The 24,903-nt window shown below is 57.9% G+C and overlaps 1 protein-coding gene across 1 annotated transcript; it reads left to right on the top strand.

Moving 5' to 3' along the window:
- Window positions 1–248: 248 nt before the first annotated feature.
- Window positions 249–24,689, top strand: RAPGEF3 (Rap guanine nucleotide exchange factor 3). The gene is made up of 28 exons (XM_047788061.1): window positions 249–521; window positions 985–1,197; window positions 7,957–8,010; window positions 8,107–8,213; window positions 8,379–8,500; window positions 8,650–8,818; window positions 9,862–9,946; window positions 10,260–10,320; window positions 10,432–10,508; window positions 10,703–10,849; window positions 11,327–11,439; window positions 11,731–11,819; window positions 12,033–12,111; window positions 12,319–12,469; window positions 12,548–12,630; window positions 13,423–13,462; window positions 15,981–16,062; window positions 16,314–16,460; window positions 18,653–18,750; window positions 19,231–19,356; window positions 19,444–19,625; window positions 19,871–19,961; window positions 20,084–20,134; window positions 21,582–21,669; window positions 22,297–22,361; window positions 22,794–22,848; window positions 22,949–23,020; window positions 24,277–24,689. Exons 1-28 carry the CDS (start codon window positions 516–518, stop codon window positions 24,393–24,395), a joined length of 2,772 nt encoding a protein of 923 aa, XP_047644017.1. The 5' UTR covers window positions 249–515; the 3' UTR covers window positions 24,396–24,689.
- Window positions 24,690–24,903: the final 214 nt, after the last annotated feature.

Genomic DNA, 24,903 nt, shown 5'->3' with positions numbered 1-24,903 from the left:
TTTCTCCCGGCTCCGGCTCCGGCCCGCTCAGCTGCCCCCGGGGTCCCGGCTCCGCCCCCTGCCCGTGCCCGCCCCCTTTCCTACCGCGGGGCCGGGCGCGTCCTCCCCGCCCCCTCTGCTAGTCCCGGGAGGGGAAGGGGGCGGGCCGCGCAGGGGGTGTGACAGCTCCTGCCCGGACCAGTGCCAGCAGCAGCCTCGCTTCAGTGCCCGGTGCCAGCTGGCTCTTTCTTCTGGGACGGAGGGGAGGCTCGGGGCTCCCTGTCGCTGGGGGTGGGGGACGCCCCCCCCCCAAGTCCCCAGCTTATCCCCCCCCCCCCCCGCCTCCACCCCAAGAGGAGCCTCTCCCCCTAGCTTGGCTGGGGCTGACCTGACAGCGGGTCCAGCTAGGAATTGGCCTGTTCACTTCGCTTGGAACTTACAGCCGCGGAGCAGACGGGGGGCTCGCTGGGGGCAGTCCCCCCCCACCCCCAGCCTTTTGCTAGAAACTGCAGGGCTGTGTGAGCTTGAGAAGGAACATGAAGGTGGGTGAGGTGGGGTCGCGGAGAGGGGGAGCAGGAGAGGAAGCTGACGCGGTGGAGGAGATGGGGTGGGAGAGAGCTCTAGGCTTGCTCAAGGGTTAGGAAGGAGGGGGAAAGAAGAGTTTGAGCTGAAGCCGCATTTCTGGGGGATCCAGTGAGTCCAGAGCCTCATAGGGAGTTGGTGGAGATCCCTGCGGGGCCATGGGCGGTGGGGTGGGGCAGCATTCCAAAGAAGACCGGGCCTGTTCACTGCTCTGCGCCAGCTGGAGACCCCTAAATGCGCCAGACCGGCAGGCCCCAGTGAAGGTTTTCCTGTCCCTCCCCCGGCTCCTGGCAGGGGTGCAGCACCTCCGCCTGACCAGTCCTGAGGACTCTGAGGAAGTGGTTCTGCCTGGGGCAGTTGCGTCTTGGTCCAGCTGCCCCAGCCCTCGCCTCATGGCCGTCTGCGGTCCTCCTCTCCTCACAGGTGGGCTGGCCAGGTGAGAGCCGCTGGCAGGTGGGCCTGGCTGTGGAGGACGGCTCAGCTCTGGGAGCACCAACGGTGGGAGGCCTCCCGGACGTGGTGCCGGAGGGGACGCTACTCAACATGGTGCTGAGGAGGATGCACCGGCCCCGAAGCTGCTCCTACCAGCTGCTGCTGGAGCACCAGCGCCCCAGCCGCATCCAGGGGCTTCGCTGGGTGAGTGTCCATCTCCTGCTTGGGCCAGGCTCGGGCACCAGGGCTGGAGGGGGCCCTGGATTGGGAGAACAGAACATGCTGCTGGTGGCCCCGCTTGCTCTTGAGGGCGTGAGGGATACTGCTGGAGTGGACAGGGGGTCAGGCAGCTTGGCTGGAGCGTGTGGGTGGCTCATGCAGCTGCACTGTGTGTGCTGCCCAAGACCCTCTATTCAGGCATGGGGGAAGAGGAAAGGGATTTGTCATTTATCTGTCACCTCTGTGTGCCTTGAGTTGGGTGCCTGTGTGTTCTCCAGGTGGGAGGGGGGCATGTATGAAATCCAGGGGGGGGGGGCCCGCAGGTCAAATGAGGGGTGAGGGAAGCTTGGTTCCCGTTCTTGAAACGTCACCATGGCAACGTTCTCCTTTAGTGAGGACTGAACTGCATGGAGTCTGCTTTTTGGTTTTGGGGTGAGGTGATCGTGTGAACATTGCTTGGCATTCATTGGCTTTGGGGGGCTCGGGGAAGGATTCTGAGAAGTTGAGGGACTCCGAGATGAACAGAGATCCCTTTGCTGTGAGGAATATCTGTGGAGCTGCAAGAATGAAGGCGAGAGAAAGGGGGGGGAGAGAAGGGGGGACAGGGTAATGGCTGCAGGATCCAAATCAGCAGAGAATCTCTTGCCAACCACCCAGACTCAGTAGAGTTTCTTTATCTGAGATTTGGTAAATCCCGTACGTGGCCCACCTGAGGGTAGGGTGCAGGGAGGTCATTTGGGCGAAAGGGTGGAGGGAAGGAAAGCAGGAGCAGATGACCAACTGGGGAGAGCTCCTCTCTTATCAGCAAGTCCCTTTGTGTAGAATGACCACCAGCTTCTGCCACCTTCCTCCTACCGCTTCCAACCACCATTAGTACTTACCAGAATGTGAAGCTGACTTGAGACAACCTAGGCCTGGTGGGGATCTCCTTGCAATGGGGATAGAGGGAATCTACGTATCAGTCCCCAGCCCTCCCCTCCTCTATCCCTCTCTGGGCCTTCCTGACTAGGGGACTCATGGCCCTGGGTCCAGCTGCAGATGGCGCTCTGGAGGGGACAGGAGAGCCAGGCGCCTTCCTGGGCTTAGCTGTCCACCCCCAGCCTCCCAGGTCACTGGCGTAGCTACTGCTTGGAGCCAGTGGGCTGGAACCCTCCCTCCCTCCTTCCCTCTCAGGCTATAATTACTTGTGCATTTCCTGTCCCCTTTCCAGCTCAGAGAGGCAAGGTGGGGAGTGGGGGGAAGGTCAGGTGTCAGGACAATGAGGTCACTGGAGGATCCCCTGGGACCCAAAGTCTGGGAGGGGTGGAGAAGGCCGCCAGGCTGTCTCCTGGCTCCCCAGTCCCCCAGAGTTGAAGGGCTATTATGCCTGGGGAGGCCGGAAGGGTGGGGGTGAGAGTTGGTAGAGTGTGGATGGGGTCAGAGGCACAGAATCAAGGCTCCTCCCCTGCCAAGTGTGTGTGGGTGGTGGGGGGCAAGCATGGATTAATGGTTAGAGGGAACTTAGATTTTTAGGGCGAGAGTCAGGGGCCATGCCCTCTCCTGAGGACCATCTCTGGGGAGTGGCGATGGGGTGGTTTCGGCCCATTCGGTGTCTGGGTTTAAGAGACTTTGGGTACCTGGGAAGCTACACTTCTCATCTCTGAATGATGCCTTTGGTCTGGCGGGTGCCTAACAGGGAGCATGGACACACAGGGTGAAGGGTGGCTCTTATAAGGAGGTAGAGTCCAGAGCCCCAGGACAACAATGCTGGCAGTCGTTCAGGCCATACCCACCTCTTAGAAAACCAAAGGGGAACCCCATCAACCTCCTGAGGTCTGAAGAGAGCATTTTCTATTCCTACTAGACCAGGGCAAGAGAAAACGAGAGCAGGTTACAGCAGGAGGGCTTGAGGTTAGATACAAAAAGGACTTACAACCATGGCAAAGGTGATGCTGGAGCAGGATGGAAGAGCATCACCTTTGGAAAACCAGAGGGGGAGATGAGCTCTTGTCTGATGTCTGGGACCCAGACAATAGAGGGACCGATCTGTCTAGAGACAGGGGCAAGATCAGGGTGATCTCTGGTGGGTCCTACAAGGTCAGAGAAGTCTGGGGTGTTCCTCTTTGAGTGATTGTTTGTGGGGGGATGGGGCTCTATTCTCTAACTCAGAAAACATGCTTTTATCCAACCTGCCCAAATAATGGTAGTCGCTAATGGCTGTGTAGTGCTTTTGTCCCGGGTGCTATTATGAGCTTTGCTTTATCATACCAAGTAATCTCACAATAGCCCTGTGAGATAAATACTAATGTCATCATCTTAGTTTAGAGATGTGAAAGCAGAAGCACAGAGAGGCTAAGTGACAAGTCTGGGGTTGCACAGCTGCTAAGGGACAAAGCTGGGCCATGGTCCTAGGCGATCTGGTGGCAGATTTCAAGCTCCTGGTGTAACTCTTTCTGGCTGCAGACGGTGACACGGACGCCCCAGAGCATCACCCCCACTCATGCATCCTTTTCCAGTCCCAGCACACACGGCCCTGGCCTGAGACCCTAGCCGTGGCCTAAGGGAACTGGTCTGACGGGTCCCCACGCGGCTATCTGGCTCTGTGCCTGCCCCTCCAGTGTGACTCTGACACTCAGTGACAGGGAAGGGGGAGGGGCAGGCCATGGCACTGGTACCAGGGAAGCCAGCCTGCCCCTCCTCTTCCACTCTGAGTCCTTCCCATCCAGGCACGAGAGGAGGGGGGAAGCGGGGCCTTCCCCCTACTCATTCCAGGCACTGCCTTCCCACTGAGAACCCCCTCAGCGGATAGGGTCACCAGATCAGGGACAGGGTCAGCTGAGGTACAACATTTCTTGCACTGCGTCCAGAGGAGAAGTGCCCATCATGAAATAATCATGTTACATCAAGTCACTTCGCATTTACTAAGTCGTTGCTACAAGCCAAGCACTGCTCCGAGGGCTTCAGCTTGTGAACTTGTTGCATCCTCAGAATTACCCCATGGGAGAAGCCCTATTATCGTCACTCCCTTGTTACAAACGAGGAAGCCGAAGCCCAGAGAGCTTTATGAGCAGCTCAAGGTCACACAACCAGCTAGTAAAGGGGGAACCAAGATTTGAACCCAGGCACCTGGCTCTGGAGCCCGCACACTTGACCGCCGCCCCTGAAGAGCACCCTGATCCTAGGAGGTCTGAGCGCTCAGGACCATGGGCGGGGCCCAGAGGAACTTTGTCTAACCCATATTTTCCAAACTTTCTTGCCCATGGCGCATTCCCGGGGGCAGAATTCACCTCTACCATCCCCACTCCTATGGCACGGGGTGGGGGCAACACGGGGCCACGGAGGCACCATGGGAGATGGTGGCATTCAGTGGCTAAGAACGTGGGCTTTGGAATCAGGCGCAGCGTGAGTTGTGGTACCCCTGTTTACCAGCTCTCAGGGCGGGTTATGTAACCTCTGAGCCTCCTTCTCTGCCGCTGGGAAATAGGAGATAGATGCTTAAGTCAGGGTCAGCGTATTGAATCCAAGGTACAGCTGCGACCTTATGGCTGGAGCAACACCAGATCCTCAGCCCAGTGCGCTGGGCCAGGAATCGAATCCGCACCACCGCACAGACAGCCCTGGAGCCTTAACCCGCTGTGGCACAGAGGGAACTCTGGATGTTACATTTCCAAGCAGTTGGGCGGCTCTGGATATGTTCTTCATCTCTCTGGGCTCCCGCTTTCTTTGGCAAAATGAGAAGGATGCCTTCAGGTCCCTTCCTCAGCTCTGATGGGCCAGAACCCCTGGCCTCTGGGCCTCGAGCACATCCCCTGGGGCAGGACAGGAAATGGTTTAAGCGGGCCGAGTCTGAGATCTGGGTCGTGACCAGCCTGGCCAGATGACAGGGCACCTCCCCTCCTGATGTGCCCTCCAGGGTCAGAATAATACCCGGAAGGGAGTGTGTGCCGGAGCCCTGTCGTGGGCACCAAAGGGAGTTGGGGCAGGGACTGGGGCCACCTGGGCATTCTGACATGAACAACAAGTGCTTAGCACTGTTTGTTCCGACACAGGGGGCTGGCTGGGTAGCATTCCAGCCCTTCCTCCTTCCTTGGCTCCTCCCCCTCCTCCTCATTTCCTGTCGCTAAGCCTCCAAGGCTCAGTCTGGCACCAGGATGGGCCCCATGAGAGGGGCAGTGATACCTTTGGGGTACCTAGCAACTTCTTCCCGCTGCTGGCCCAGGCACCCCACACGCCAGACCTCAGGCCTCTGCCTGGCACACAGCGTGACTATGCCGGGACCAGGGTGGTGGCTCTGGCCCCAGGCCTGGTCTTCCATCCGTCCCGCAGCTCCCCAGCCGGGTCCTCTTCAGGGCCCTGAGCACAGATGGGAAAGTGGCAGAGAGAACAAGGGAGGGAGAGGAAACGGGCAGGTGTGGCGGGTGGAGTGAGACCAGGAATGTGAGCACTTTAGGTAGGACTTGAGTTTATCCGTGGCCGTCTGGCTGTGTCTGAGGTACACTGGGCAGTTCACCTCTAGACTTTGTTTCCTCGTAAGCCAGAGAGGACAGACACTGCCAACTCTGCCTACTTCCCATCCGATCCTATTTTTTTTTCTTTAAAAAAATTGTTTTTTGGGGGCAGGTGTGGCCACACCTGTGGCACATGGAGGTTCCCAGGCTAGGGGTCAGTTGGAGCTGTAGCTGCCGACCTAAGCCACAGCCACAGCAACATGGGATTCGAGCCACATCTGCGATCTACACCACAGCTCACGGCAACGCCAGATCCTTAACCCACTAAGCGAGGCCAGGGATCGAACCTGCAACCTCATGGTTCCTAGTCAGATTCGTTAACCACTGAGCCATGATGGGAGTTCCTTTTTCAAATTAAAACAAAATTTTGTTATTATTAAATTGTAGCTGATCTACAGTTTCTGTTGTGCAGCATAGTGACCCGGTCATACATATACACACGTTCTTTTTCTTATACCATCGTCCATCATGGTCTGGTCTATCCTAAGAGGTTGGATAGAGTTCCTATCCGGTACAGCAGGACCTCATTGCTCATCCATCCTAAATGTGACAGTTTGCATCTACCAAGCCCAAACTCCCAATCCATCCCACTTACCCCCACCCCCACCACCTCGGCAACCACAAGTCTGTTCTGTGTGTTCATGAGTCTGTTTCTGTTCTGTAGATATAGGTTCATCTGCACCATATTTTAGATTCCACATGGAAGTGATATTGTAGGGTATTTGTCTTTCTCTTTCTGACTTACTTCAGTTAGTATGAGAATCTCTAGTTGCATGTGTGTTGCGGCAAATGGAATGGCATTATTTTATTCTTTTTATGGCTGAGTAGTATTCCGTTGTGTATGTGTACCACATCTTGTTAATCCATTCATCTGTTGATGGACATTTAGGTTGTTTCCATGTCTTGGCTATTGTGAATAGTGCTGCTATAAACATAGGGGCACATGTATCTTTTTGAATCATAGTTTTGTACATATACATATTTATTTATTTATTTATTTTTGGCGGCCCCATGGCATATAGAGTTCCTGGTCCAGGGATCAGATCCAAGCCGCAGTTGTAACCTACACTGCAGCTGCGGCAACACTGGATCCTTCAATCCATTGTTCTAGGCTGGAGATCAAACCAGTGTCCTGGTGCTGCAGAGATGCCTCTGATCCCATTGCACCCCAGCGGGAACTCCCTGATCCTATTTTATATGGGATCAGATGAAATCACAGAGGTAGACATACTTTGTAAACTGTCAAGTGCCTGTCCGAGAGGGTAGGGCATCTTGTCCAGACATGTCCACAAATCCCAGTTCTCAGGTGGTAGAAAAAAGGGGCCCGAGAGGCTTCGTGGCCGACATCTCAGGGCACACAGACCCGGGATCCTGGATGGCACGATTGATGCCAAGGGCAGGGAAAGCTTGGTCACCGGTGATTATACATACACCCCATCTTCCGGAGCCGTCGGTGTGCTGCCAAGCCTGACTCACTCTTGGGGGGTTAGGAACTTGCCCCAGCACCTCGGAGAGGAAAGGGGCCCTCCGGCAGCCCGCCTGCCCTCTGCTTCACAGATGAGTAGTAATGGCTATAACGTGTACACCCAGCAGTGTTATATTCCAACCAGTGCTTTACACATTTGATATATATCAACTCCCATAATTCCTCCCAAAGCCTGAATCGTTATTGCGAGTGGATTATAGATTTTATAGGCAGGGAGAGGTTAAATCATATATTCAGAGTCATATAGTTAGTAAACAGATGAGCCGAATTTGAGTCCAAGAGTTGGTTCCAGGGTTTCTCACTTCGAGGCTGCACCCAGGCCCACAGAGGGCAGGAGATGTCCCCATGCTCCTGTGATGGGGACAGACCCCGGCTTAGGATCAGGCCGCTTGCTTCCTGGCCTCCCATCAGCCTTCTTATCTCAGGTTCTCAGGCTCCCCCAGCTCCACGGTGCTCTGCCCTCACCCAGTGCAGTTTACCTGGGAGCCGGGCACCCCTGGGGCCTGAGCCAGCAGCATGGCCACCTCATCTGTGGGGATGCAGTGCTTGGGTCGGGAAGGAAGACAGGGGTTTGGGGGCAGGACAGCAGGCTGGGGATAGGTGGCTTACTGGGTGGCGGGCCAGGGTTGCTCACTGAGTATTTGTGGAAAGAGTAGCTAATGAATGTCTAGAGTCGGGGACTGGGCAGGGGGGAGCAGAGATGGGAGAGGCCATCCAAGAGCTGGGTTTGAAGGCCTGGCGCTAACATGCAGACCCTCCCGCTGCCCTTAGACGCCACTCACCAACAGCGAGGAGTCCCTGGATTTCAGCGTGAGCCTGGAGCAGGTACAAGTCACGGTGGGGGGTGGCGGTGGAGCCGGGAGCGGGCAGCACAGCCAGGGGTCAGGGCCTGAGCCAGCTGGGCTGCCCCCCACATCCTAGGCCTCCACTGAGCGGGTCCTCAGGGCTGGGAAACAGCTGCATCGACATCTCCTGGCCACCTGCCCCAACCTCATCCGAGACCGAAAGTACCACCTTAGGCTCCACCGGTGAGTGACGGCTGCCTCCTCGTCCACCCCACCCTCACCCGCGCTGTTTCCCCTTCACCCTGTGCGGGCACCGGGGCCCAGCCTTGCCTCTATCCTAGGAAGGCGCCTCTCCTTCCTGCCACTTGACTCTCTTTCCTTGCCGACCCTGTCCCCTTCTCCTCCCAGGCAGTGCTGCTCTGGCCGGGAGCTAGTGGATGGGATCTTGGCCCTGGGGCTGGGGGTCCACTCCCGGAGCCAAGCCGTGGGAATCTGCCAGGTGCTGCTGGATGAAGGTGCCCTCTGTCATGGTGAGCCCGAGCCCTGGGTGGGTGTCCGGGGCTGGGCAGTCCTGGGGAGCAGGCATCTGGTGGGCATGGCAGCCGGGGGAGGTGGGGGGCTCATACCCACATGGCCTCAATTTCCTCTCCTCCCCCCTGCCTGGGCCTCTGCCCCCCAGTGAAACACGACTGGGCCTTCCAGGACCGAGATACCCAATTCTACCGCTTCCCGGGGCTGGAGCCAGAGCCCGCGGGTGTCCATGAGCTGGAGGAGGAGTTGGTGGAGGCGCTGGCCCTGCTCTCCCAGCGGGGGCCTGACGCCCTGCTCACAGTGGCCCTTCGAAAGCCGTAAGTCAGGCACCCTGCATCCTGCAGCCCCACTCTCAGACTCCATGGTTTCTCAGTTTCCTTCATGTTGTTTAAAACAATTTTTTTTTTATTATAGTTGATTCACAATGTTCTGTCAACTTCTGATGTACAGCAAAGGGACTCAGTTATACATATATATATATATATTTTTTTTTCTCTCATATTACCTTCTATCATGTTCTACCACAAGTGATTGGGCATAGTTCCCTGTGCTATACAGTCAGTTGCCCTTGCTTTTTTTGGTCCTTTTTTTCAGGGCTGCACCCACGGCATATGGAAGTTCCCAGGCCAGGGGTCAAGTTAGAGCTACAGCTGCCGGCCTACACCACAGCCACAGCACCTGGGATCCTTGCCCCATCTGCGACCTACACCGCAGCTCACGGCAATGCCGGATCCTTGACCCACTGACTGGGGCCAAGGATCGAACCCTCTTCCTTAGGGATATTGGTTGGGTTTGTTGCAGCTCATCTACGATGGGAACGCCCTTCCCTTACTTCTTAGGGAGGGGACGGACCCCGGCTGGACCAGAGGCCTGAGCTCTGGTCTGTGTTCAGCTGTGTGATCTTGAGCCCTCCTTCCCTCTCTGACCCGGTCCTTCCTCTCTAGCTGAGGCCGTGGGGCACAGGGCCTTCGAGCCCCTGCCCACTCTGAGCTGCAATGATGGCTGAGAGACGGTGGGCTTTGGAATCCATAGGCAGGTCTGGGTTCAAATCCCAAGTCCCACCGGCCACCAGCTCAGTGCCCTTGGGCCCCTCAGTGCCAGCTTCCTCTTCTGTCAAAAGATAACACGACCCACGTGGCGGGGTTGCTGTGAAGGCGGAATGAAGTAAGGCGTGTAAAGCGCTGGGCCCAGAGTCTGGCTCACCGGCTCTGAGTAAAGAAAAGGCTGGTCCCCTATGGATAAACGGCCACTGCTGGGGCACCGGCTGGCCCAGTCCCGAGCTTGGTGGGCGCAGTGCCTCCCCGTGCCTGGCCTTGGGCCCACAGCTCATCACCGCCTCCCGGCCCTCCTGTGCCCACAGCCCGGGTCAGCGCACAGATGAGGAGCTGGACCTCATCTTTGAGGAGCTGCTGCACGTCAAGGCTGTGGCCCACCTTTCCAACTCGGTCAGTGTCCGGCCCAGGCCCGCCCTCCCCCCGCCCCAAACCTCCCTTCCCTGTGACTACCACCCGTCCAGGAGGCACTCCCCTCCCCATCTGCCTGGGGCTTGGAAGCTTGCCCCCAGCATCCTTTGAACATCCTTCTGCCTCTCTTTGCCTGCTTCCTCCCCTTGCTTTGTCTCCTGCTGAACCCCAGGTCACCCTACCCCACCACCTCTCTGTCCCTGGAGCACTCGTGACCTTGGACCTAACCTCCTCCCCGCTCAGCTGGCCCCTCTGCCCCTGGACTCCCCTCACCGCCTCCTCTCCCTGCCCACAGGTGAAGCGGGAATTAGCAGCGGTTCTGCTCTTTGAACCACACAGCAAGGCAGGGACTGTGCGTAAGTCCGATGGGACAGGCTGCTGGGCATCAGGGGCCGGGATGCGGGCAGAGGCCCCCGGGGAGAAGTGCGTGGGTGCCTGGGGGCCTGTCTGACCCGTGTTTCTCTCAGTGTTCAGCCAAGGGGACAAGGGCACCTCATGGTACATTATCTGGAAGGGATCCGTCAACGTGGTGACCCATGGCAAGGTGCGTCTTCCCGCCCTCCCCAGCCGCCTGGGTCGCAGCCGCTCTCTGGTCCTTGTCCTCATGGGCAGGGTCTTTAACGGGCCCCAGGCTGCAGACCTCCCAGGTCCCCTCCTGGATCAGTGGCTCTGGCTGCCAGGGGTCTGTGCCATTGAGGGCTGGGGGCTGGGCTGGCTGTGACCCCGGCCTGGCTGCAGGGCCTGGTGACCACACTGCACGAGGGAGATGACTTCGGACAGCTGGCTTTGGTGAATGACGCACCCCGGGCAGCCACCATCATCCTGCGAGAAGACAACTGTCACTTTCTCCGCGTGGACAAGCAGGACTTCAACCGTATCATCAAGGTGCTGCTGCCGGGGGTGGGGAGGGTGGGGGACATGGGAGGGACATGTCTCTGGAGAAATGGCGTGGGGCACGGAGTAGGGACCTGAGAGCCTGGAGGTAGGAAATCTCGGGGATTGTGGCCGGAGGTGGGAGCCCAGCCCTGGGTGTGTGAGGAGGTGCAGAGCATGCGAGGAGCTCAGCGGGCCTGGGAACCTGGGGTGGGGTTCCAGAGGGGTGGGAATGCAGGATGAGAGGGAGGCAGCCTAGTGGAGAGGGGGATCCATGGAGGGAACCCTGGGAGGGATGGGGTGGAGGAGGAGCTGAGTCTGGGCAATGGGCAGGCATGGAGCGATGGGCAGTGAATGGGGTAGGAGAAGGGCTGAGGGTCCTTGTGGGGACCTTGTGAGGCTCAGGGTTTGGAACGGGGGAGTAGAGGGTCTAGAATGGGAGAAAGAGTCATGGTGTGTGTTGAGCCCTGGGTGTGGCTTGTTCTCCAGGATGTGGAAGCGAAGACCATGAGGCTGGAAGAGCATGGCAAAGTGGTGTTGGTGCTGGAGAGAAGCTCTCAGGGCGCTGGCCCTTCTCGTCCCCCCACCCCAGGCAGGAACCGGTAACACACCCACCATGCTCCCTCTCCACACTGTCCCGCTTGCCCACCTCCTCTCCTTCCATTTCTCAGGCTTTCCTCCCTTCCCCCATGTCATACCCCTGCCCTCTGGCCACCTGGGGTTAGAGATGCAACCAGAGACTAAGATGCATCCCCTGAGTTGGTCCCTGCTCGGCCTAAAGGTGGGAGATGGCTGGTAAATAGGGAAGAGTGATGGGATTGATTATTGATGTCTGCCCGTCTGCGGAAGGGGCAGTCATGGCACAAGTGCTATGGATTGGCTATTTCTGCTAGGTATACAGTGATGTCTGGCACACCGGAGAAGATCCTAGAACTGCTGTTGGAGGCCATGCGGCCCGATTCCAGTGCTCATGACCCAACAGGTAGGGGCAGGAGACACCTTGCCTGCTCTCTGACTCATTGGCTTAGTCCGTTGGGTTGGCAGGAAATCCTTATTCCTGTGCTCCTGGCTTGGGTGGGAAGCACTGTGACAGGGGCTGAGTATGGCTGGTCCTTTGCCTATGGTGGGACTGGGCAAAGGGATGCATATATTTGTGCTGAAGCCCCCACCTGTCCCCCCCGTCCCCGCCCTACAGAGACATTCCTCAGTGACTTCCTCCTGACCCACAGTGTCTTCATGCCCAACGCTCAGCTCTGCGCTGCCCTCCTGCACCAATATCCTTCCAGCCCTGGTGGATTAGGGTGGTTAGGTGTGGGGCAGGGAGCAGGAATCCCTGTAGCCTGGCTGAGCTGAACCCTCCTAAGTGCCAGCGTCATGCCAGGCCCAGTTTGCCCTTGGACCCTGGGCATCCTGCCTCTCCTTTGCCCGAGGTGTGGTGGGTGGTCTGATTGGATGTTGCGGTTCCCTTGACTGGTGCCCACTTTCCACGCGGAGCCGGCAGGAGGCAGCGAGCAGGAGTGCAGCACCTATGTCTGCAACAGGAGGCAGCAGATCCTGAGGCTGGTCAGCCAGTGGGTGGCTCTGTATGGCCCCATGCTCCACACTGACCCTGTGGCCACCAGCTTCCTCCAGGTACCTGGGAGTGAGGCAGGGCTGGACCAGGCTGCCTGGGGTGGACTCAGCATCTCAGTCAATCTTGGCTCCTCCCAGAAACTGTCGGACCTGGTGAGCAAGGATGCCCGGCTTAGCAACCTGCTGCGGGAGCAGTGGCCCGAGAGGCGGCGACACCACAGGTGATGCTTTAGCTCAAGTGAACATGTCGCCTGTGGGACAGGCAGTGCATCAGGGTGGAGATCTCTGGGATCAGACACAGGGCTTCCATCCAGGCTGCACCAGGATAGCTGTGCTGCCCTGAGCCCGGCCCCGCGCCTCTGCCCTAGGGCTTGGGCTCTCATCTGCAGAGCTGGGAGAGTGCCTGCCCCACTGCACCAGAGGAGCAGCACAGGGCACGCTGGCTCACTTGTCCAGTCCTGCTCCTTTCAGTGCGCGTTCTTCCCAGTCCCCATGCTGCTCACCCTCCCATCACGTGTCCATCCATTCCCACGGAGCACAGTCACTGGCGTGTCACCCTCCTACCCCAGGGCACCTGCTCTTCTCACTTCCTCCTGTCTATTTCCAGCACTTTGCAGCTCCTGCCACACAGCCTGGGCAATGTCCTACCCACTGTTTACCTCACTTTCCCAGACCTTCCTGCCTGCCCCGCCCCCCACCCCCACTGCCCCCCACCCCGGGCATCCCATGGGGCAGCTGAGGTTCAGAGAGAGCACACCCTCACCGGCCCTGCCTGCCCCCACAGCGCGCCTGCCCTCCCTTGAGCTCACTTTCCCTTCCCTGGTGGCCTGGGAAAATCACCGAATCCAGGGGCTGGGCTTCAAGGTTTGCGCATCTCTGGTGCTACTCGCCCGAGTCTGCAGCCCTCGGAGCCTGGGTGAGGGCAGGTGGAATCCAGAGCTCGAGCCTCTCTTTTTCTGACCTCACGTGTTGTCCTGCCCACGGTCTCATCTCCCTTCTCGCTTGCTCCCCAGGTTGGAAAACGGCTGTGGGAACGCATCTCCTCAGATAAAGGTACCTGCCCCGGTGGGCTCCTCTTCCCTCTGCTGGACCCCAGCTTTACCCTCCTCCTTCGGCAGCCCCCCACCTAGAGGGCTCTGTGTGGGAAGACCCCCTGTGCACAGGCACACCCTTGGGTCTGGGAGAGGTGTTCCCATCACGGAGTCCAGGCTGCCTGTGGCCCTGGGGCCAGGCCCTGCGGAGAGACACAGAAATCTAAGGTCGCCCCTGCCCCCACCTCACCCCAGGGGCTTTTATTCCACCTGGGAGGTAATTGGTGCTCATAGTTAGAGCCAGAGAGCAGTTCCTGTCTGGGAGGTGAGGAGTGGTGCTTTGGAGGCGGCCTCTGAAGCCCAGGGGCGGGGGGGGGGGGGTCCCTGGGGGGGCTGTGCAGGGAGCCCAGAGGAAGGCAGCCCCCTCCAGGGGGGTCGGGGATGAATGTATCCCCTGGAGCCGGGATTCGAGGAATGGTGGGGAAAGAACTGGGAAGGTAGGCTGGCACTGGTTGTGGGGCGTCATGGGTTGGGAATAAAATCCAGATGTGTCACCTGGGCCTGCTGCGCTAGCTGCCTCTTCCTCCAACCCCCTGTCCTAGTCCCCGCTCCTCCTCGCAGTAGTGACGCTCCTTCCTTCCCGGCTCTCCCGCCCTCACCTGCTGGTCCCTCCCATCTCCTGGTGCGAGCCCCTCCCCCACTGGCTCCCTGCCAATCGGTCCCGAGACTCTTCCTCCAACCATTCATTCCCCCCCTTGGAACTGTTTTCTTTGTTTCTTTGTCTCCTTGCTTATTGTGTGTCAGTAGCTGTACATCCCACTAGAATACTGGCTCCATGGGTGAGGGGGGGTCTCCCTGGTCGGGGACCAGCGGGGAACCGCCCTTGCAGGTGGGCCGTGTGCTCGGTGCCAAGGAGGTGGTCAGGGCCAGGAGAGCCCCCCTGGCCTCGAGGGGCTTGCAGGGAAGTGGGGGGCAGACAGAACTGCAGAGTGATCTGCTGTCTAAGGACCTGCTGTTCTGGAGGCAGGAAGGGAAGGGCTGACGGGGTCGGGGTCGGGGTCAGGGAGAGCGTCCTGGGGAAGAAGCCTCTAGGGCTGAGAGGGCAGGGCAGGGCAGGCGTGAGGGTGGAGGTGCCTGCCCTCTCAAAGGAGCCCTGGAGGAGGGGGGAGGCGGGCAGGGCCGGTGTGTGTGTGTGTATGTGTGTGTGTGTGTGTGTTGGGGGGCCTGTGGGCCGTGGTCAGGGGCCTGGCCTTTCTCCTCGGAGCAGTGCGAGCCCTTGGAGGTGTTGGAGCCAAGGGTTGACAAGACTGGATTTGTGTTTTGAATAGGTCAGCTGAGGAGCCTGCCCTTTATCCGGCAGACAATGACGGCCTTGACGCTGGGATAGGAAGCTTAATCTAGCTCTGGTCAGGCAGATGGGAGTGGGAGGGAGGCCCCGGGAGTGGAGGTGGCGGGGATGAGCTGGGCCAGTGCTGTAGATAAGGGGTGAGGACACACGGGCAGGTGGACCCGGCTTGGCCTGGGCTGGGAGGGGGTACACAGAAACCCCAGAACTTGTTGGGAAGTGACAGTGGGGGGAGGGGGTGCGGCAGGAGCCCCGAACCCCTGAAAATCGTCTGGGAGGTAGGATGAGGGAATCTGAGGGGTGTGGGGAGTTTGGGGTGCGGGAGCGCAGACACAGGAGGGTCTGAGGGGCATCTGAGAGCAGAGTTTGGAGGAGAATTCATATGGTTTCAAGAATCTGCTGGGGTGGGGGAGGGTGCACGAGGCTGGGAGCAGCTCTGAGGGGTGTGCAGACAATTTGGAAATCTAGAGAAGAACCGTGGACCGGGAGCCAAACTGATCTGCCAGCTTCAGAGCTGGGAGGAGGAAGAGGCGGTTTAAGAGTTGGAAGAAGAGTTGGTGGGCAGAGACGCTGTGTGAGAGAGGCCTGGGCCAGCAGGGGCTCCCCATCGGCCCGCCTGGGGGGGGCTCCAAGGAAGGGTTGTGAGGCGACAGGGCAGCTGACACAGTCGAGTGCTGGTGGACAAGAGCACAGAGAAGGGGAGGAGCGGGTTAGGAATCCAGCCGGGCCACTTAGCAGCTGTGTTGCTTTAGGTATGTTACTTAACCTCTCTGAGCCTTATTGATCTTGTCTCTAAAATGGGAGTCATAATAGTATTTTGTCAAAGGGCTGTGGTAAATATTTAGATACTTACAATAAGCACGCGCTTAGCCTGGCACGGAGAAAATAGCAAGTGGTAGCAGAAGGAGGAAAAGGGAAGAAAAACCCAGGGTCAGCAGCTGAGCTGTGTTCACATTAGAGCAGCTCTGGACCTAATAGGCTGAGGGGTGACACGCACGTGGAGGGGCGCAGACTGTTCTTAGCTCTGCTCTGTCTCTTGTCCTGGAGCCTTGGTCCCCAGCAGCTTACTTGACATGGGGCAAGCAGAGCCCGGGAGTGGTGGATGTGCTGTGTGGGTCCCGTGCTCCTGGCGACAGGGTCTCCGTCCCTGCATGCTCTCCTGAGTCCTCTAGGCCTTCCTTTCTCTCCTTCGCAGGCCCGGCACATGCCTGTTTGGCTCCCCAGCCAGGACGAGCCCCTTCCCAGCAGCAACTGCGCCATCCGAGCTGGGGACAAAGGTTGGTGGGCCAAGCCAGCCACCCCTTGGCCCACGGGGTGCCTGGCCGAGGATGGCGTGCTGTGCTCCCTGGGGGTCTGTGTTCCCGGCTCCTCCCCTCCTTGGCTCAGGGCCTCCCAGCAACCCGGGCTTCTCTTTGCCCCCTTGCCCTCCCTCCTGGGACCCTCCCACCGCTGCAGGTGCTGCCTCCCCATCCTGGGCTGGGGAGACCGAGCAGCCCCCTCCCACAACTCAGGCCCGTCTCCCTCTCAGTCCCCTATGACATCTGCCGGCCAGACCACTCGGTGCTGACCCTGCAGCTGCCAGTGACGGCCTCGGTCAGGGAGGTGATGGCGGCCTTGGCCCAGGAGGATGGCTGGACTAAGGGGCAGGTGCTGGTGAAGGTCAACTCCGCAGGCGGTGAGTCGTGTGTCTGGCTGGGTAGGGTGGCCCCAAGGGTGGCAGCCCCCTCAGAGAGGTGCCCATGCCCCGAATTAAGATCATTATCGTCTCGATCCACGTTAATGACAGGCAGCATTACAGGAGGTGGGTTACATCTCTTCGAAAGTGCTTTGCACGCAGTGTTTTACGAGCGTGAACACTGGAGCCTGCTGCCTGCTTTTGACCCCAGTCTTTGAGTTCCCCCTCTGTCCTTTGGGCAGGATGCTTCATTCCTCTGAGTTCTGTTTTACCATCTGTAAAATGGGGATGAGAAGAGCACCTGTTTCACAGAGGCATTGTGAGAATTAAGTGAGTTATCTAGGTCCCGTTGGGGCTTAGCCGGTTATGAACCCAACTCATATCCGTGAGGACTCGGGTTTGATCCTTGGCGTCCTTCAGTGGGTTAAGGATCTGGTATTGCCGTGAGCGGTGGTGTAGGTGACAGATGCGGCTCGGACCCAGCATTGCTGTGGTTGTGCTGTAGGCTGGCAGCTGTAGCTCCAATTCGACCCGTAGCCTGGGAACCTCCATATACTGCAAGTGCAGACTGAAAAAAAAAAAAAGTTACTTTATTACAGTGGTTAGACCGTGTCTGACCCATAGTCAGTACTACATAGGTATTAGCTACTAATGCTATTATTATCATGCTTATATATTCATTCAATCCTACTAACGATCTTGTGAGATAGGTGCCTTTGTCCTATTTTCAGATGAGGAAAATGAAGCTCAAGGGGATTCAGCGCTTTTCCCAAGCTCACACAGTGAGAGCGTAGCTGGCCTTTGAGGTTAGGTGGTTGTTCATTTAGTCTGTAGACGTCTTTGAGGGTCATCTGTGGTCCAACAGTGTGTTAGGAGGTAGAGGTACCACAGCAGGTAAGGTGGAGCAGCTTGATGGTTAAGAGTCTAGACGGTGGACTCCCAGACCCGAGTTGGAACCCCAAACCCACAGCTTACTAGCTCTGTGGTTCTGGATAAGTTGCTTAACCTCTCTGAGTCTCTCTTTCCTCGTCTGTCGAATGAGCACCATAACTGAACCGATCCCACAGGACTGCTGTGGCTGTTAAATGAGACGCCGTGTGTAAAGCTCTTAGCATGGGACCTGGTGTAAAGTTGCTGCTCAGAATGTGGCAGCATGAGGATTATTTAAGACCTGCCTTTGGAGTACTTGGCACATTAAAAACCACTGTTGTACAGGAAGGACACAGCTCAGGTCTGACAGCTGGAGCTCAGGGTAGACAGGTGTGAGAGGCCTCCAGAGAGCAATGTCAAGGAGTGGCCGCAAGACCTACAAAGCCTCTTCCTTCAGGAAGTGGAGAGAGGATGAGGTCACCTGTGCCTGTGGGCTGCCCTGGGAAGCACTGCCCTCTGGTGGCCACGTGGAAAATCGCAGTGGCCCAAAGCCAGTGTTGATTGAAATCCTGTGTCATGCCCTGTTCAGAGCACTCATGACTTTGATGGACACCCATGTAATCAATATTTATTACAATAATCAATATTTTATTACAAACTCCCTATTGTTCATCTATCTGTTTGTAAGTCACAAACGTATATACCTTCACCAATATTATGTAATCATAAAGCAACACACAAAATAGAAATGTAAAATAGGTACGAAAAATCAACACAGGTAGAAGAGCTAGTATTTTTTTATGGACACATGGATAGTCTTGTATACCTGACTTTGGAGGCTGCTCCTCTGGGGACTGGGAACTCAAACATGACAAAAAACACAGTCCCAGTCCATAATAGCTGATGAAAATCCACATGAAGGCTTCCGTAGGGTACGTCCCATTGTAAAAGGGCTTGTATATGTGTCATATACTTATAGCTGTTATTTATATCACTTATTTCATTTGACCCGTGCCTAGTCAGGGCAAATCTTAGTGTCTCCACTTGACAAAGGAGGAAGCTTAGGCTCAGGGAGGCTGCAGTGTTGCCCGGGGCAGCCTGTCTCATTATAACTCCCCTTTTATCGTTTCTGGCTGTGCTGCCCACGTGTGTGGATATGTGGGCACATGCACCTGTGCCTTTAGAACATCTGCCAGGACTCCAACCCCGCTACTGGGAGAGGAGACCTCTCAACCTCCTCAATGGGGCCTCCGCCCTGCCTCTGGTTGCTCCTTGGCCTCCCTTTCTGTCCTCACCCAGCACAGCCTCTGCTCTCTTCGCAGATGCCGTTGGCCTGCAGCCAGATGCCCGTGGTGTGGCCACATCCCTGGGGCTCAACGAGCGGCTCTTTGTTGTCAACCCACAGGAAGTGCATGAGCTGGTAGGGACAGACAGGCAGGGCGCGGGGCTGGGGGAGGAGCTGTGTTTGGAGGGTGGTAGAGGTGGGTGCTGGAGGAGGGTCACACAGAGAAGAGAAGGGGGCCTGGCTTTGGCTGCTATGGGGCCGTAAGGGGGAAGAGGAAGGAGTGGGCCTCTGATGATGGGGACCTGGGGACAGGGGCTTCCCAAAGTTGGGGGAGGTGAGAGCTGGTTGAGAAGAAGGAGACCTGCTTCACTGGGGGTTCCCCAGAGGACAGGAACCCTACCAGGAGTGCCCCTATCCAGTATTGGGGCACTGTTAGGGTCATGCCTCCTTGGGAAGCCCCATCCATCGGAGGCCCCTCCATTCCCTGCGGCACCTCTGCCCTCCCCGATACTCCCCCGATCTTGGGCTCAGAGTCTTTGCCCCAGACTCCCTCCTCCCACCGTGCACCTTTCCCTGGATTCCCCAGGCGCCCCCTGAGCACTCTCCCACCTGCAGACCCCACACCCCGAGCAGCTGGGGCCCACCATGAGCTCTGCTGAGGGGCTGGACCTGGTGAGCACCAAGGACCTGGCCGGCCAGCTGACGGATCACGACTGGAGCCTCTTCAACAGCATCCACCAGGTGCAGGGGCAGAGCGCAGGGGAGGAGAGTGGGTGGCAGGGACGCCCCCCCTGGCACGTGCTGGCCTCTCATGCTGCCCGCTCCCAGGTGGAACTGATCCACTACGTGCTGGGGCCCCAGCATCTGCGGGACGTCACCACCGCCAACCTGGAGCGTTTCATGCGCCGCTTCAACGAGTTGCAATACTGGGTGGCCACGGAGCTGTGTCTCTGCTCTGTGCCCAGCCTGCGGGCCCAGCTGCTCAGGAAGTTCATCAAACTGGCAGCCCAGTGAGTGCGGGTGGGCTGGGTGGGGTGGATGGCAGAGTCCTGAGGCCGCCTTTACTTAAACCCCTGATCCGTGGTCAGTGTGTTGCCACATCTGCCACCCCTTGCTTCTCTGGTACCCCTGCCCCATCCAGCCCCAGTCCCTGCAGGGGCGGTGCTGGTCTGGGCCCAGGCCTGGCTGTTTGTCTGGGCCTGGGGCTCTGCCCGTGGTGGCCTCCTCTGAGGATCTCCGGGTCTTCTGTTCCCAGCCTCAAGGAGCAGAAGAATCTCAATTCCTTCTTTGCTGTCATGTTTGGCCTCAGCAACTCGGCCATCAGCCGCCTGGCCCATACCTGGGAGGTGTGTGACATCTGCCGGGGTCTCCCCTCCCCTGTCCTGAGTGGGAACCCTGGGAGTCTGAGTTGGGGATGGGGCTCCCCACCCCCCAGAGCCCTGACAGCCCGCCTGCCTCCTCTTCACAGCGGCTGCCCCACAAAGTCCGGAAGCTGTACTCAGCCCTCGAGAGGCTGCTGGTGAGTGCTGGGCTCCGGCCGCTCCCTCCAGAAATCCTGCTTATTGGCTTCTCAGCAGCCCCTCTGCCTGTCCTTGGCCACCTCCAGGGTCTCCAACCCTGGGTCAGGGCCTGGTTCTCTTTAGTCTGTGAGTTTGGGGGGCTGGCTGAGGAAGGGGGTGTTTCGCCTTACGGGGAGTCTGCCTCGTGTATCATACGCCTCAGCATGTGTGGGGGTGGCCCTGGCTGCAGCTCTGAGGGCGCATGTGCAGGGCAGTGTCTGGCCCTGGGCACCCCTGGGGGACACTGGTTTCCAGCAGACCTGCCTCAGGAGCCGGTCCCCACAGTGGCTCCCTCGGCATGCCGGGGCCTGTCTGTGGTCCCTCAGGAGACTCAAGGAGCCAAGGGGCCAGCCGAAGTCAGAAGATGAGTCTCGAGTGGAGGAGATGAACCCTCCACCGCCAGGACTAGCTGGGGGGTTGAAAGGCTAGACAGGGGCCAGGAGAGGAGCTGGTGCACAGGTGTTTTACCAGCAAGGCCCTAAGAGCTTGCTTGCTTTTTTTTTTTTTGCTTTTTAGGGCCACACCCGCAGCACATGGAGGTTCCCAGACTAGGGGGTCTCATTGGAGCTGTTGCTGCCACAGCCACAGCAACGCAGGATCTGAGCTGCATCTGCGACCTACACCACAGCCCATGGCAATGCCCGATCTTTAACCCACTGAGTGAGGCCAGGGATCGAACTCGCAACCTCATGGTTCCTAGTCGGATTCCTTTCTGCTGCACCATGATGGGAACTCCCCCCTAAGAACTCTTGAGAAAAAATTCTCCTTGTGGGGCTCAGAAAGGTCAAAGGTATTTACCCAACAGGGAGAGAGAGGGAGAGACAGCAAGGGAAGCAGGATAGGGACAGGAAAGAGAGAGTTTTCCAAGAAACCCCAGGGCTTCTGTGATAATGGCTATGAAAGTGTCCTTGAGGGAGTTCTCGTCATGGCTCAGTGGCAAGGAACTCAACTAGTATCCACGAGGATGTGGGTTTGATCCCTGGCCTCACTCAATGGGTTAAGGATCCAGTGTTGCTATGAGCTGTGGTGTAGGCTGCAGATGCAGCTCAGATCCCGCGTTGCTGTGGCTGTGGTGTAGGCCGGCAGCTACAGCTCTGATTCGACCCCTAGCCTGGGAACTTCCCTGTGCCACATCTGTGGCCCTAAAAAGGAAGAAAAAAAAAGTGTCCTTGGCCTAATCGGAGGCCAGGAAGCCACATGGTGCAGACTGGCAGTCACAGCTCCAGTCCCCTCCTGCCTGCTGCAGAGGCTGCCTTGGTGAGATCTGGGGCCTGAGAGGAGGCCGAGTGCCAAGGGGATGGCACTCTCCTTGGTGGGGTGGGCATTTGGCTGCGCTGAGACACGTGGTGGGTGGTGGCGGTGGCAGGCAGGACCCTCCCCTTCTCACCATGACTTCTTCCCTCTCAGGACCCCTCATGGAACCACCGAGTGTACCGTGTAGCCCTCACCAAGCTGTCCCCTCCTGTCATCCCCTTCATGCCCCTTCTTCTCAAAGGTAAGAGGACCAGCACCCGTGTTCCTGCCTCCACACCCTCCATCCTTGTGTCTGTGTGTCCGTCTGACCCTCCAAGTGATTCCAACGTGCTGACGCCCTGGTCCACAAGTAGCAATGGGGAGTCTATAGGATGGAAGCGGAGTTAGGATGCACAGGGAGTTCCCACCGTGGCGCAGCAGAAACGAATCCGACTTGTATCCATAAGGATGCACGTTCGATCCGTGGCCTCATTCAGTGGGTCCGTGATCCAGCGTTGTCGTGAGCTGTGCTGTAGGTCACAGACGCAGCTCAGCAGCTCAGATCCTGTGTTGCTGGGGCTGTGGTGTAAAGTGGTAGCTGCAGCTCCGATTCGACCCCTAGCCTGGGAACTTCAATATGCCGTGGGTTTGGCCCTAAAAAAAAACAAACAAACCCAGAGGATGCGCAGGCAGATATTGGTGACTTGAAATGACCAAGGGTGGGAGGCCTCAGAGATACAAGGAGATTCCTCCAGGTGGGGAGTGGGAGGCAGAGGGCCGAGTGGAAGGGGACAGGCCCGTGTCGCACTGTTCCTAGCCCTGCACCTTTCCTTGGCGGCTGGAAGGGGAGGGAGCTGGGGACCTGTGAACAGAGCCCATCTCTTCATAGACATGACCTTCATCCATGAGGGAAACCACACCCTGGTGGAGAATCTCATCAACTTTGAGAAGATGGTGAGCGCGAGGAGACTGGGCGTGTGACACCGGCTCAGGCTGGCGGCTCTGCCTACGGCCTTGGAAGGGACAGGGGGTGGGAGATGGTCTAAAGCCGCCAGCAATAATATAAATAAGAATCATTCCTTTAAAATGGGCCCTGCCTCACTCTTTTGCATGCCCTTAGGGGGCCTCATCTCTGCTGGGGAGTGCTGGGGTGTGCTGGCTGTGCTGGGGGGACAGCCTCAACCGTCTCACCCTTCAGCCAGCGTCTCCTTCAGGCCTCTTCCTCTCTAAGTCCTGCCTGACCTCCGTTCCCCTCAGTGCCTAGTCCCCGCTGGGACACGGCAGGCACAGCCCCATCTCCTACAGCCCCTAGTTCCTAGGAGCCCTTCAGGCCACACCAGGGCCCTGTCCCTCACACCCGGTCTCATGTCCTTGTGTTGCCCGCAGAGAATGATGGCCAGAGCTGTGCGGATGCTGCACCACTGCCGAAGCCACAGCAATGGTGAGAGGGCAGGTCCCCCTTGGTAGGCGCCCCTGACCGAGACCCCCTTCAAGGCATCAGCTGGGCCCTGTCTCTCTGATTCCCACCTCTTACCTCCCAGTGCCCCTGTCACCACTGAGAAGCCGAGTCTCCCACCTGCACGAGGACAGCCAGGCGACCAGGATTTCCACGTGTAAGTGGGGGCAGGGGCGGGTGCTGACAAGCTGGCCGTGGCTGGCATTTACAGGCATGGGCACACATGACGCCTAGTCGCATTTCCCTTCTTCCTGTCTCCTTGGCCCTCCCCGCCCAGCGTAATCCCTCTCCTGAATTTTTTTCTTTTTTAAAAAATTTTATGGCCCCATCGGTGGCATATGGATGTTCCCAGGCCAGGGATAGAATCTGAGCCATAGCTGCAACCCCACCCCTCAGCTGTGGCAATGCCCGACCCTTTTAACCCACTGTGCTGGGCTGGGGATTGAACCCATGCCTCCACAGTAACCTGAGCTGCTGCAGTCAGATTTTTTTTTTTTTTTTTTTTTGCTTTTTAGGGCCACACTTGCGGCATATGGAAGTTCCCATACCAGGGGTCAAATCAGAGCTACAGCTGCCAGCCTACTGCACAACCACAGCAATACCAGATCTGAGCCTCATCTGTGACTTTCTCCACAGCTCACCACAACGCCAGATCCTTAACCCACAGAGCGAGGCCAGGGATCAAACCCACATCCTCATGGATCCTAGTCGGGTTTGTTAATCACTGAGCCACGATGGGAACTCCTGCAGTCAGATTCTTAACCCACTGTGCCACGGTGGGAACTCCCTGAATTTTGAGTTATTTTCTTGTTTTTGAAAATAGCTTTATCATATATTTTATAAAATACACACACAGTTATATATATCTTAAAAATATCTCATAATTTATGACAACAAAATATTCTCTAGTTTTAGTTGTTTTTGTATTTAGCAAAAGAGGTATTAAGCTGTATGTAATTTGGAGGACCTGTTTTCTTCCGTCTGTTTTTGCGGTTTTTTTTTTGTTTTTTTTTTTTGCCTTTTCTAGGGCCGCTCCTGTGGCACATGGAGCCTCCCAGGCTAGGGGTCCAATCCGAGCTGTAGCTGCTGGCCTACACCAGAGCCACAGCAATGTGGGATCCAAGCCACTTCTGTAACCTACACCACAGCTCATGGCAACACTGGGTCCTTAACCCACTGAGCGAGGCCAGGGATCAAACCCGCAACCTCATGGTTCCTAGTTGGATTTGTTAACCACTGCGCCACGATGGGAACTCCCTCTTCTGTCTGTGTTCTTGACTCCCACGCTTTTCTGCCCCCAACGGGGAGCAGGTGTCTTCAAGATTGGCCACCTGGGTGGCCGAGGGCAGGAAAGCTGATTTGCTTCTTGGCGGGTGGAGGGGGTGCCCCCCTGACCCCTCTCCCCTCCCCCAGGCTCGGAGCAGTCCCTGAGCACCCGGAGTCCGGCTGGCACCTGGGCTTCCGTCCAGCAGCTGAAGGTCATTGACAACCAGCGGGAGCTGTCTCGCCTGTCCCGGGAGCTGGAGCCTTGAGGAGTGGTTAGGCTGGAGCGGGCACTTGCCACCAGGAGAGCCAGGGTGCGCCGGGCCTGGAGGCCCACAGGCTGGCCGAGCCGGGCAGGGCTCTCCACGGACTGGACTCGAGGCCCTGGAGCAGGCGACGCAGAGGCTGCTGTCCCCTGTGATGACAGGTGGCCAAGAAGGACCTCAGAATGAGATGAGCGGGGGCCCCAGGCCAAGGAATGGGGGACAGAGAGGCCCCGGAGCGGGTGGGAGAGCAGAGCGCCCTCTCTGTTCAATAGAGAGCTCTCCACACCCAGGTTTTTACCAGGTTCTGTGCCTCGCGGCTTTGTTGTCCAGCCATCTCTGCGCCCCTGGGCTGTGTGTCCGTGGTGGACTGAGCATCTGCATGTGTGGCATGTGTGTGGCATGTGTGTGGCAGGGGCAGGCCCACTGCCTGGGGAGGCAGAGAGGTGGGGGCAAGGCTGCTTTTCCTTCCACAGCCTGGGAGGTAAACAGCTGGTCGTGGTCAGGGCTGTGT

This window comes from Phacochoerus africanus, chromosome 7 (assembly GCF_016906955.1).
Source record: "Phacochoerus africanus isolate WHEZ1 chromosome 7, ROS_Pafr_v1, whole genome shotgun sequence".
In the NCBI taxonomy this organism is placed as follows: Eukaryota; Metazoa; Chordata; class Mammalia; order Artiodactyla; family Suidae; genus Phacochoerus; species Phacochoerus africanus.
Note: the sequence above shows the minus strand (reverse complement) of the source record. Positions and strands in the feature narration are given on the sequence as shown.

What these genes read in the sequence shown, in the direction of transcription:
- RAPGEF3 (XM_047788061.1), top strand. An exon ending in GAGAGGCGGCGACACCACAG is followed by an intron (nt 12,631 to 13,422) that starts GTGATGCTTTAG and finishes CTTGCTCCCCAG; the next exon opens with GTTGGAAAACGGCTGTGGGA. An exon ending in CAGCCCTCGAGAGGCTGCTG is followed by an intron (nt 20,135 to 21,581) that starts GTGAGTGCTGGG and finishes CTTCCCTCTCAG; the next exon opens with GACCCCTCATGGAACCACCG.